General features: G+C 38.8%; 1 protein-coding gene and 1 long non-coding RNA gene across 5 annotated transcripts in view; one reads left to right on the top strand and one right to left on the bottom strand.

Annotated features, from left to right (window-relative positions):
• Positions 1-4326: 4326 nt before the first annotated feature.
• Positions 4327-13839, top strand: part of LOC133651880 (uncharacterized) — a 40804-nt gene continuing 31291 nt past the window's right edge. For 2 of the 4 annotated variants that reach the window (XR_009826499.1, XR_009826501.1), the window contains exons 1-3: positions 4630-4919; positions 5133-5209; positions 11549-11703. This is a non-coding gene — a long non-coding RNA (uncharacterized LOC133651880). Of the gene's footprint in view, positions 4464-4629; positions 4920-5132; positions 5210-11548; positions 11757-13839 lie in introns of those variants that run through there. The other 2 variants (XR_009826502.1, XR_009826500.1) reach the window with 2 other exon arrangements.
• On the bottom strand, positions 7537-8828 carry tcap (titin-cap (telethonin)). Its single transcript, XM_062049411.1, has 2 exons — positions 8559-8828; positions 7537-8497 (listed from the first exon to the last, which is right to left on the bottom strand). Exons 1-2 carry the CDS (start codon positions 8705-8707, stop codon positions 8107-8109), a joined length of 540 nt encoding a protein of 179 aa, XP_061905395.1. The 5' UTR covers positions 8708-8828; the 3' UTR covers positions 7537-8106.

The raw sequence follows: 13839 nt of genomic DNA on the forward strand, positions 1-13839 counted from the left end.
CACGCGGGTTGGTTGAACACAGTTGGGGACGTTCTTAAAATGTATTTTTTGAACACAGCACCGCCATGTCCTATGTTAGACGACTTGTTCATTTCTTTTTTCTTGTGTATTTCAGTAACAACAAACTTGACAACGGAGAGAAACTAGAACGAAAGGAACTTCCGGCTAGCAGGAACTATTGTTGGCATCTTTGCGCTGAAGAAGGCTGTTCAGTGAAACTATCTTGCAGTGTTTTTACTCCGCCGTGGTCTTTAAACCAGGGGTGGGCAAACTACGCGGGCCACATCCGGCCGGTTGGTTCCTTTAATTCGGTCCGCCAAATAATAAAACAGAATTGAGCAAAGGTCTGTTTTGAGAATTGGCACAACAAAACTGATTCTAGACTTCGACGCATCATGTGCTCGCTCGGCCCGTCTGTCAAATTTCAAAAGCCAATATGGCCCCTGAGCCAAAAGGTTTGCCCACCTCTGCTTTAAACTATATGTAGTTTATTGTTGTTTATAATTTTTTGTAAACTTCATTTCGATACACAAAGCTAATAGAAGTGGACAGACTCTTTTAAATGTATTTACAGAAGCGAACAACCTCAGCTGCGTTCCGTCAAGCGGTGCGGCTACGTAGCTTACCAAAGTCGAACTGCAATAATTTGACAGATTTTTCAGCGCCGTGTGTAATGTTCTATTTTCTCAATAAAACATCAACGTTTTTGGTGTTGCTTGCTTACGGGTCCTTGCTTATGTGTTATGCCCTTTTTGTTAAAGTAAACCCTGTTTTTTATGGAAAACACACAAAATATGGTGCATATCCCCCCAAAAAATTAAAAGTGGACTATTTGATGTGAAGTAATTGGAACTTTAAACAGGTCAATAAATCATAACAATATTGCTTTTGATTCCTTATAATTTTTTGAGCAATGACAGTTTTAAAACATCCCACTAAAATTCTCAGGGATCCAAAAAGGCCCCAATCATAAAAGTGTTAAAAATTTCTAAAATTACTTTTTCTTTTTTACTTTCAACCCTTAAACATTAACTTTAGATATACTCTTCGATTATAAGTTCTTATTATATTTTTGGTTTTTTATTCCCTCTTTTTGAATAGGAAAAATATAAAATATGTAATATTTTCCCCCAAAAATGGACAAAGTGTAGTATTTGATGTGAAGTATTTGGAGCCATCAATAGGTCAATAATTCATAACAACATTGAAATCGAGTAATTATTATGTTTTGGGGCAATGACAATTTTAAAGAATAAAACAGCCTGCAAAATCTGCAATTCCACCTTCATGTGAGTTTTTTGTAATAGTATCTTTAGAATTAAAAATGAGCTGTGGGCCGAATTTTGGACACCTCTGAGTAATTTAAAATTGTTGACGGTGCCTGAAATACAAAGAAGTGATCACAGGTTTAACTATGTTTAATATAAGAAAATAAGTACAAATACATGTTTTAAATGGTATTTTCTGACACATAAAATATCATAAGATAATATAAAACATAAAAAAGACACCTCAATTCAGATTTTAAAAAGGTGCAATATGTAGATTTTGCAATACCCATGTTGACCAACAGGGGACAGTAATGTAAAGTGTTAAACTGTACCAAGAGAAAGCAAAGTTTGTTTACCTCATTTTGCTAGGCTAGAAAGGTCAGCAGGTCAAAATTGCTCTCAGTGTGATGTAGTCAGTGCCAACTGCAAGCACAACAATAAACAAATTGTTAAACAAATACTTCTTAGACTTTGCACTTTATCCTTGCAAAGGTTGCACACAGATGCTGCATTGAATTGTGCAAAGGCCTGCCATAAAATAGGTTTAAACGTTCCCCTGTGAAGATGAACAATCTCCCACAGCTGATGCATTGGAAAGAATTCCCGGGACAACACATGTCCTCTCCCTGTGTGCACGTACCGGTATCAACTATCAACATGTGGGATGGCGGGCCGGGCCGTGGCGCGGCTGCATTGCAGGGGGGTTAATTTGCAGGCAGCACATACAGATCTCTGATAAAACACGGGGATCAAGAGCTCAAATGAGAATAACGAGTGATGCCGCTGTCTCTCCCACTGTCTCCAGCGCCATGCCAATGTTTACCCAGCTATTAATATCACGCTGCCTGTCAAGGGGGGAAAAAGACGAGCAGCCCTTTCATAATGGCCGCTTATGGATTATAAATCTACACTGATTGTGTGTGCAAAAAAAAAGAGATACAAAGAGCAGAATGTTTTCGTGGGTGGAGGACACCTTCACAGTCTGTGGCAATCCAAGCAATGTGTGGGCGCCATATTTGTTTCAGCGTTTCTTGCTGATTTATATCACATTCTGTATTACACCGCCTCTTATCTGCTGGGGTCAACAATCCACTCTATTTGTTCTTAATGTATCATGCCAAGTTACTGCTTGTAGAGCATCTGTTTTATATAAATACCACAGTACAAATACAAATGTTACTATAGAGCCACCGTATATGACAATATAACCAAGTTTAGCAAGTCATGAACATAAGCATCTCACTCGGAGTTGTTTGTAACCTGTGGAAATAGAGACCTACAAATGTCATACTTATAAGCCCTTCCCTTAGCTGTTAGTTTACTTTCATACAACGTAACTGTACCGCCTATAAGAATATGTAATTGGATAGCGAGTAATGAACACGAGAAGCTAAACATATCAATTTAACTATAAGGTAATACTATCCCAGTGATGTCCAAATTTTAAGGGCCGCACACATAAAAATAAAAGCATGCGGGGGCAATTTCTGCATTTTCAAAACCAATATAATATGTATTGTAACCCTTAAGACTTCCCTAAATTTTTTGTGATTGTTAAAGGGTCTCTTTCATTAAAGTGGTAAAAAAATAAGTCATATAACGCTTAAATATCTATAGATCAACTTCAGATCTATCCATTGACACAGTTTTAATTTAGTTTGTTATGCCCTTTTTGTCAAAGCCCTCTTTTTGACTAGGAAAAACACAAAATATGCAATATTTTCCCCCCCAAAATGGTCAAAGTGTAATATTTGATGTGAAGTAATTAGAGCCTTAAATAGGTCAATTATTCTTAACAAACTTGCTTTTGGGTCATAATTATTTTTTGAGCAATGACATTTGAAAAAAAAAGATTCACATGAAAAGTGTCGGGGATCAAAAAGGCCCCTACTTATAAAAGTGTTAAAAAAAAGTCATATATAAATATATATTATTTTTACTTTCTACGCCTAAACCTCAAGATTGACTTCAGATCAATCTGCCATCAGTTATCAGTTGTATTATTTTTGAAGTCCAAAAAACCACACTCAACCCTCAGAAGTATTTATTTGTGCTGAATCCTCAAAAAATATTTTAAAAAATGTGTACAAAAGGTAAATGGCAGCACTCCAACTATAGTGTGTATTGTCAATAATTTTATTGCAATAAACACTATAATTGGAGTTCTGTTCTGTATCTTTTGTACAATTTTTTTATATGTATTTATATTTTTTTTAAGCAATGACAGTTTTAAAGTTATTAGTGTTAATATTGCAACATTTTCTCATTACATTGCAACTATTTGCGCTTTTTCCACTATCTAACATTTTTTTTGTGATATTATTTTTAAAATGTGCGGCGGGCCATTAAAAGATTAGCTGCGGGTGCAAATGGCCCCCTGGGCCAAGAATCCTAAAGGGCCAAACACAAGGTCGCTGCCCCCTATACACACACACACACAATGTTTACATTCACTAAAAGACTCATCATTGCATGGATTCAGTTGAAACAAGCTTTTAAAACACATAAATTAGGTTTTCGTCTTTTTAAAGATGGGATTAAAATATCTGGTTTAACCACCCTTAATCATTTGGTTTTGTTAAAGAAAAGGTGTTTTTTATCCAAAAAGTGCCAACAAATTCGATATGAAGTGGCCATAATATGAATTTGAATAGCCATATAACCTGTCATTGAGCCGCGAACGACCGCAGGGACACAACATTAGGTACACCTGCACTGCAGGTTCATATGTTTTTAAATTTGACTGTGATGATGCAGTCGTGCCTATTATAGGATTATAAATCAGCCCAGTTTTCTTCAGAGTGTAAAGTGGGATTCACTGATTAACATTAAGATTAACATCAGTAGATAATACAAATCATAATAATACATTGTTAGTATTTCGACCACGAAAGGGACAAGCGGTAGACAATAGATGAATGGATAATATACAGTAGTGCCTCTGTTGAGGGTTAAGCCTCCCCCTGTCTCTAAAACCTCGTGTCGCCTTTGTTTTTCTAACTTTAATCAATGGTCTGTGAACGCACCACAGTTATGGAAAAGTTAAACTGGTATATAGCTTTCTTCTATGCTGCCACAAATATATTTATTATAATTTTACCTTTCCTCGATCTCCTCTCCTTGTTCCAAAATGATAGTGCTGTCACAGCACCATCATTGCACTGCTGTGTGTGAAATTGCGAAAGCTTAAAGGTGAGCTTTGATTACATTGTAACTTCTGCGTGGATTCAAGTGTTCCCACTATCCGGGTGGGACGAACCATTTCGTATTTTTGGTAGGGGAGTGTTGGTAGTCTTAGACATTCTTAATTCGATTTAATCAACCGTATAATTGAATTTTAAAGGATATATTTATTTAATATTAACATTTATGACGTCTTTTTTTATAACTTACATATTTGAATTAAATGTTCAAAGACCTGGGGCTTTTTGTACAACATCCCCACATAAACCTCGACTTCGACGACCCTGGCTGTTAGCTTACTTTCATACAGTTAGCTTAATTAAAACGTAACGTTATCGCTTATAAGAATAATATATTAGTAAGACACTGGGCACAAATATGAGAATGTAAACATGTATATGCACAAAGAAGGTAATACTACCCCCCGATTCAAGTAAACCGAGGAGAGTCCTACAGAGACTGCAGGTACTTAGCTTAGCACTTCTATTTTCCAGAAGGTTCCATAGTTAGCCGAGAGTGTCCACAAGAGGTGATGAATTAGCACTTTTTAGGATTATTACACATTTTACAATTTATGCAATGATGACAACGATAATTTGATAACAAGTCATTAACCCAACAAGTAGTGAGAGTAGGAGAGAAAATGTCAGTTTTAACCACTTAGCTTTCTCTTTCCAGAAGCTTCCATCATCCAGCTTCCAAACATCTTTTCTCCAAAAGGATTTACAAAGTCCTTCAGGCCAGAAGTGTCCCAGGTGTGTAAACGATATATCAAGCTGTTTTTTTATTTTATTTATTTTGCTCTCTAGCTTTGTGTGGATGGAGTTTATAGTTCAGTGAATTATCTTCATCACTTTGAATTAGGCTTGCTTCGCTTTAATGCTATCTAGCAAGCTTCTCTCCCGCCACTCTTAAAGGGGAACTTCATTTTTTTATTTTATTTTAGAATTTTGCCTATCATTCACATTGCCTATGCAAGACAAGAACACATTTTTCTTTTTTTTGTATTCTAAGTCGTTAAATGTGGCAAGTATGATGTGGCTAACAATGCAGCTATTTGGAGTACAATATTCCGCCCATAAAAACCTCTAAAACAGTGGTTCTTAACCTTGTTGGAGGTACCGAACCCCACCAGTTTCATATGCGCATTCACCGAACCCTTCTTTAGTGAAAAATAAAATGTTTTTTTTGAAATTCAAGACAAAGTTATATGTTTTGGTAACACTTTAGTATGGGGAACATATTCTAAGTAACAAAGACTTAATTTAGAGTTATTTGGTTAGGGTTAGGTTTAGAGGGTTAGGGCCAGGGTTAGAGGGTTAGGGTTACAATGAGGCCATGCTGAATAAGGCGTTAATAAGTTAAAGTTAAAGTGCCAATGATTGTCACACACACTGGGTGTGGCGAAATTTTTCTCTGCATTTGACCCATCACCCTTGATCACCCCCTGGGAGGTGAGGGGAGCAGTGGGCAGCAGCGGTGGCCGCGCCCGGAAATCATTTTGGTGATTTAACCCCCAATTCCAACCCTTGATGCTGAGTGCCAAGCAGGGAGGTAATGGGTCCCATTTTTATAGTCTTTGGTATGACTCGGCCGGGGTTTGAACCACAACCTACCGATCGTACTTAATAATGACTAGTTAAGAGCCAATATGTTACTAATTTGCATGTTTATAAGAAACTAATTAATGGTGAATATGTTCCCCATACTAAAGTGTTACCATGTTTTTATACTGGTGCACAAAATGAACCGTGCATGAACATCACCTTGTTCAAAGAACAAAACCAACACAGTGCATAAACTCACAACAAATTACACACCTACAAATCAGTCTGACTTCTGCTGTTGCCGTATCCTTAATACGCCGATAGGGAGAAGTTTTTATTTACACGATGAGTCGGGTGTGTCTTGACATCCAAAAACCACCAACAACACTCCATTTATATCTCGTGACCTGAATGTTAATCAAGTATTAGCGATAATGTTATCATAAGCGTTAACGCAGACTATTTTTAGCGGCGCATTGATTACAGAGAACAAACCAGCTTATGCTGCTATATCAACATATTGAGCCGGCCAGCGGCTGCTGCTGCATCGCCTCTGAGCTGGTGAAAGTTAATTAGAGATTATAAATAATGCCTCTCACCTGGATAGTGGAAGGTTGTGGCCATAAATTGAGAAATTTGTCAACTTTGACATTCGATTTAGACCCAGAGATGGCAAGAACGACACGAAAAAAACACTCATTTGCGGAACCTTCAGGGTTTTTTCAGCTCTTTGTTAGGATGATGATTAATTCTTCATCTAAAAGGGAAGATATGACCGTCCCATTAGAGCAGACATTGTACAGTAAGTGATTGTTTTATTTTGTTCATACTTTATTTATCTTGTTTAGCACTTAGCGATAGTGCTACATGATGCTATAGTGTTTCACTAAAGCTTAATCTGCTTACCACACAGCTTATAAAACTTCTAGTTCATCTTATGTATATTCAGGTTTAGAAATATAAGGTTCTGGATCACAATTTGTACCAAAGTAGTCTTTTTTTGTCTCGCATGAAGACTGCCATGATTAGTAGTGTGGTTGTTGAAGGAAATAGTGAATGTTGTGATGCGTCTGGGAAATCAATACGCCGCTGTATGCTTAAAATGACCAAAATGCGTAAATATTACATATTATGAATGTGCCTACATTACATGTACATGTATACTTACAGTGTGTACATAAGACATTGATGGATGTTTTTTTAGAGCCCTTTATAGGCGGAATAGAGCGAATGCAATTACCTCCATTGTTAAGCTGATTTTTGCTAGTGTTTATTTACGAGTTAGAATGCATAAAAAAATAAAAACACGTGTTCTCGTCTCACATAAGAATTGTGAATGATTCAAAAAAATCCAAAAAAGTGCAGTTCCCGTTTAAGTTGGCATGGTTTATGCCCTTTATCGGTTTTCTTTTTTATTATTTTTCCTGGCCTCCTATGTCCTTTATTTACCTTCTTTGGAATATCCCACCTTTATTTTTTTCTTTGTCTTTTTTTGATACATGAAAATGAAATAAAGTACACAGCACAAGAATATTTAATAGCAGCTCAGATTTTAATTATTAAAAATAAAATACAACTCTAGGAAAAACAAAAAACAATTCCAGTTACACTTAACAAATCTCTCTATCAGAAACAGGAGCAGGCACTCAGTAAAGTGCCAATTAAGTGTACTAAATATTCAGTGTTCTCTTGAGTGTTTGAGTGTACAGACACACACACACTTGCATAACTACTGAATGTACACTTGCATTGAAGCCTGGCTCTGTCCGGTAGCCTTTTATCTTCCCATCCATAATACACAGTCCCAATACCCCCTCACTTATACATCGCACCGACCACAAAAATGTAGTCCACAGGCGCACTTTCATTGACTTCCATGCAGTGTGGATCAGCTGGGCGATGACAACAGCTGACAACACACACGTACACACAACCATTCGGCGGACCACCACATGTTGACACCGTGATGCAGTGCTGGCCAAGACAGTGCTATAAATCTACACAAGAGAAGGTTTAGGATGTCACAAGTGCATGCACATTCTCTTTGCTCCTTGTCATCCCTTTCCCGCATCCGACCATCGTCCTTTCTTTTTTTTGAGCATGTTTCACCCTCTCTGGGCCTCCTGCGACATAGAGCGCCCCAGAGCGTTGGGCACCTTGACAAACTCCATGAGGCTGGGCTTGACGGGAGGTAGGTCTCGGGTGATCTCGTCCACGCTCCTCTTGCTGAGACACGCGCCGTCCGTGGTGGCGAAAGGCCGTAGGTCCTCGGGGGCATGAGGGTAGCCACGGCCCAGCCGGACTCCCAGCTCAACCGGGGTGAAGATGGGCAAGGGGAGGGTCTTTCTCTTTGGAAGCAGCTGGTGCTCCCTCACCCCTCGCTCCACAGTGCCCACCCGCAGGACACCAGAGGGGCAAGACTGGGTGAGAGGAGAGGCCTTCCACTGGCGGTATAGTGTCTCCTTACGGGAGGAATCCCTCATGTTCATTGTCTTCCTGAAATCCCAAACAACTCTTAGTATATAAATCATCCATGAAAAGAGTCCAGATTGCTTACCTTTCTTCAGGTTGAGTCTTGAGGCTGACGCTCCTCCAGTCGGCACAGTAGCTCTCCCTCTGAGCCTTGTTCTCCTCCTGGACACTGCAGGACAATTCTGCTCCCGCAACCACGCCGTTACACTTTTCGATCATGGTACACACCGGCATTTTTGTCGTCTCCTCTGATGGACGTTCAGGCTGACTTAAGGTTCGGAAGGATGGCGATGCTCCAGCTGGCCTCTCTCGCTCTCTCTCGTGGTGTCCTTGTGGGTGTCAGGGTATGAATCGGGCTGCCGCTGCCTTTATGGACACACTGTTGCTATTTCGGATGCGTGTTGTCACTCCACAATCGGCGTGCGCAGACATCTGACTCTGAGTGCTTTGAGAACTGGAAGTTCCTCTGCAGAAAGTAATTGGCCCTGGAAATCCCCCAAAGTGTCTTCGGACCAACATTTTCCACCTCAGCTGTGCATCACACACGCGGTATGTAGGGTGATGGAAACATATGTCTATATACACACAAGGGCTTCAGACTGGAATCTTAATAAGGATCGGGTCTTGATGTACACTGAGTGACACATCACTAATGTGGAAACATCGAAGTACTTTTTCATACACAAACACCACACACACTGCAAATTGGACTCGAGCGTCAAAGACATCTGACTCGATCTGAACTTGATCCTCAGAGACCCGTTGGTCAAACAGGAGTAAAGACCTAATACTAAACTTGGACTCAAGATTCAGAGGCTCAGGATGTGTGGATATAGCTTTGAGGACTTGATAATTGACTTGACCTAAGCTTGATACTTTAACTTGGACCTGAAAATTAGGGGCTTAACTTTGAGTTGAGCCACAGACTTAAGACCTGACTTGGACAAAGACTTGATACTATTTTGTGTCTCAGTCTTCAAAGACAAATCAATTCTGACTCAGTTTGAACTTGATCCTCAGAGGCACATTAGTCAACCAAGACTAATGACTTGATACTCAACTTAGACTCAAGATTCAGAGGCTCCACACTTCTTTTGGATACAGCTTTGAGGACCCGATAATCGACTTGGATATAAGCTTCAAGGACTTGATACTTTTAATTTAGACCTGAGATTCAAGGGCTTAAGACTTACCTTTGACTCCAGCCATAAAGACTAAGACCTGACTTGGACTAAGACTTGATACTTTAAATTGTCACTCAGTCTTCCAAGATTTATCACTTAACCTGGAATTGGGACCCTCGAGGCTACATCTGGACTCAGTCTTTACTTAATACTAAACATGGACTTGCGATTCAGGGGCTCCAGGCGTGTCCTTGATTTGAGCTTCAATTTGACTCGATTTAAACTTGAGCCAAAGAGACTTGTGGATCAACAAGGACTGAAGAAAGCTGATACTAAATATGGACTCAAGGTTCCGAGACTCAAGACTGTATCCAATCTTATGCTTCGAAGGCCTGCTACTCGACTTGAACTCAACTTTGAAAGACCTGAAAAATGCTTCAGTTTGAACATGACCCTTCAAAGGCATTTTGCTGCAAAGGGTGAAGAATTGATTTGGACATTGAGATTCAAGACAAAGACTTAGGTGTTACTAACACAAGATTTGGCATGCGAGCTAGATTGACTTGGAGTTTTGAAGACCTGCTGTTATTAACTATTACGGTATCTTTGATTAGCTTTTGGGTGTTTTTTCCTTTGTTTCTGTACACTTCCTGTCTGGCGCTCTTATTTTTTTTACTTGTCCTGTTTTGTTTGCGTTTCCTGCAAAAGCTTCAACCCTGCTGCTTAGTGCTGTCTGTTTCACCTGGGGGTGATTAGTGATTATGTGTTTCAGCTGTTGCTGATCATCAACTGGGCACTATTTAAAACAGTCTCACTTGTATGCTGGTGTGGGATCATTGTTTTGCATTGCTTGGAGTATGGACACTGTTTGGAGTTTTTCCACAGTCAGTATCTTAAGAATGCCCTCTAAGTATTCGCTTGCTTAGTTATTTTTTGTAGTTTAGTTTGTATTTTGGTACTGTCATTCTGTCTTCCCCCGAAGACCTCCTTTAGTTGTTTTTTTCTTTCTTTGCTTTGTATTTTTTCGTGCCACTGGCTGCCTCCTTCCAGTGGCATTGTGTTTGGTTTCACCTATCTTGCATATACAGTGTGGAGTATTTTCCTGGTTCTTTCTCTTTTTGATGCTTTTGCATACTTAAGAATAAAGACTGTTTTTGCTCACATCCCCCTCTGGGGCTTTCTGGGATTCCCCCGAGGGAGAAACGTAACACCCGCAACTCGACTCGGACTGAAGACTTGATACTTAACGAATCGGCAGCAGCCTAAATGGTGCTTGTGTGCCAAACGAGCAGCAATCATTAAAAACCTGACCTCTTCCTCGTCCAACCATGTCAGCTTCACTCGACTAATAAACACGCTATGAACGCCAATCATTTTATCTGTATATTTTTATAATGTAGACATTTGTTAAATCTATCTTCTTAAGTCGCTATTGTTGGTAACATGCTAGCCGTTGCTGGAGTGCTTATATGTTTGGGTTTAAGAAAATGTAATTTGTAGCCCCATGTAAACTGCACCTTCAAATTTGGACTCAAGATTTTGTCTCAAGAGATGCTGTTGACATATTTTGAGCTTAGAGGACAAGATTCTAAACTTAGACAGGTCACGGTCACAAAACCTAATCTGGATTTGAGTGTTAAAAGTTCAAGACTTGACGTGTAAAAACTTGATACTGGACGTGGTCCTACTTGTACTATGTCAAACAGGTAGGCAGACTATAGAAGATCAGGAAGGAAACCTTTTTATGATAGTAGATCTGACTTTTAAGATGGAGTTTTTGTGTGTGTATATTTGTTCTAGAGCCAGACCCCATTCTGTTGTTTAATATCACAAGGGTTTGGTTGTATAAGTTGCTAATCATTTTAAACGTTAAGGCTCTGAATGTCTCTAGTTTTTAAAAACATAAACATCTAAATAGCCTTGAATGTGGTCTGAATATGTGCCCCCGTAGGCCATTGCACGACATCAGCCTCAAGCCATCTCCCTCACAAGCCGTGTGAGACAATCTGATGGCAGCCGCGAGCGCCGCATCTACTGATTCATCACCTCGGTGACAAGAGCGCCACACTCCCCACTTGGGTTACAGCCTGGGAAGCACTCACCTCGGTAAGATGTCTGCTGGTGTGATGTTACTCCAGTGACTCACTCATCCACATCAGGTAATGATATCACTCACATGTATACACAATGACAAGGCCAGCATCAATAGCGGTTATTTTATATTGATGTTAAACCTGGGATTTAGAGTCGACACTTAGGTGTTAATTGTTTAGAGATTAGATGTAATCATTTTTAGTAGGGATGTGCTGACCTATCAGCCACCGGTAAACCGTGGAAACGTATATATGATTTTCCATTGCCTATTAATGCTAATCACAAATGCCCCTTTTGCTGATAAGGAGCTAGCTGCGAATCATGTTTCCATACACAGTGTGAAGCCACTCCCATTAACTAATTATAAACACCTCCATGATGGCAAATGAATTGTATTTAATTAATTACTGCATTTCTTAGTATCTTAAGTGTCATTAACATATCATATCTAAGTGCTGAGTAAACTTGTGTAGAACCGCGTTTCTGCAGTGTTTATTGACCTCTAACACGCAACCGAAAGCGCAATAAATGTAAAAAAAAATACACAGTAAGACCAAAGAAGTACGGTATGTCAATTGTGGTGGTTACCTCCAATGTATTTGTAATCATTGTATGTATCACTCATTAAGGGTGTAACGGTACACAAAAATTTTGGTTCGGTACGTACCTCGGTTTAGAAGTCACGGTTCGGTTCATTTTCGGTACAGTAAGAAAACAACAAAATATACATTTTTTGGTTATTTATTTACCAAATTTGTAAACAATGGCTTTATCCTTTTAACATTGGGAACACTATAATAATTCTGCCCAAAAATAGAAATAGCTCTGTGTGTGATGGATGTGAGCCACCACTAGGCTGATCAGTGCAACAGCAGGCAGTCATGAATGCTAAGCATAACAATAACATACATATACACACACAGGGTCCATTGCCAGGGTTAATGTGGTCAACATATATCAAATAAAAACTAAATAAGATAAGGCTCAGAATGGTTTCTTAACAAAACCTTTCTACATATAAAGTGCTTTTTTTGATTGATTGATTGATTGATTGAGACTTTTATTAGTAGATTGCACAGTACAGTACATATTCCGTACAATTGACCACTAAATGGAATAAGTTTTTCAACTTGTTTAAGTCGGCATCCACATTAATCAACATTAAACTGCCTCAAGTTGTTGCTCAGATTAAATAAAATGACAAAACTGTTCTTCTACATATAAACAGTGCAACATTAAACAGTTTCAAGTCAACTCAGCCTCAGATTAACTTTTCCGAAACGGTTCAATAAAAATACACGTACCGTTACACCCTTACTCATTATGTATTATGCTAACTGATCTTTCTTTTTAAGTGAATAAGTGTACTTTTGTACTTATACCCCCATATTTCTGCGCAATAACTCAGATATGGTAACACTGGCGAGCAATAGAGAGTATGAAGTGAATTTTGGTCCAGAACATATTTAGATTTATTTTTTTGGACATATTTTTTGCTACTTTGTTGTTTAGTTTTCTATGATGTATCCAGTTCATTTTGTAATCTATTATTACACCCAAAATGTGGTTTATATTACTCTTTCATTGTCTACTCCGTCTATTTGTATTTGACTTTCTCTTCTGCTGTTACAGAACTGCATTATTTTAGTTTTACAGAGATTCAAAGATAGGCTGTATTTGTCAAACCATATCTTGAATGTATTAATTTATTCTGTTATTATTTGTATTAGCTTCTGTTTGTTCTCTCCTGAACAAAACGCAGACGTTGTGTCGTGCGTTTACCTCGCACAAGACACTGTAGTTTGTGGCTTTCCAGTGTTGACAGGTAACCTTCACTTCCTTCTTGTCTTTTTTCGGTTTTGGAAAAAGCAATTTAAAAAGCTTTCCACAATTCTTGCGGGTGGAGAGGCATTTTTACACGTCGAAAAACTAACAAGGAAGCGCCGCAAACATAGCATTAATTCAAAGTTGGTAGCAGTCATGGCGCCTATGTAATTATAATAATAAAATGGATATTTTCTGAAGAAAAAGTAATGAGGAAAAAGCCTACTACCAACATAGCACAAAAAGGTGCAAAATAGGCTTTTATCAGCCACAACAAAGTAAGTGTATTACTGCAAGGAAAAGACTACAAATTATACCTCATCC

This window comes from Entelurus aequoreus, linkage group LG06 (assembly GCF_033978785.1).
Source record: "Entelurus aequoreus isolate RoL-2023_Sb linkage group LG06, RoL_Eaeq_v1.1, whole genome shotgun sequence".
Classification (NCBI taxonomy): Eukaryota; Metazoa; Chordata; class Actinopteri; order Syngnathiformes; family Syngnathidae; genus Entelurus; species Entelurus aequoreus.

Excerpts from the sequence above, each read along its gene's own strand:
- tcap (XM_062049411.1), bottom strand. The coding sequence starts at position 8,707 with ATGCCGGTGTGTACCATGATCGAAAAGTGTAACGGCGTGGTTGCGGGA. Across the intron at positions 8,498-8,558 it reads AAGACTCAACCTGAAGAAAG|GAAGACAATGAACATGAGGG; the intron begins GTAAGCAATCTG and ends TTGGGATTTCAG.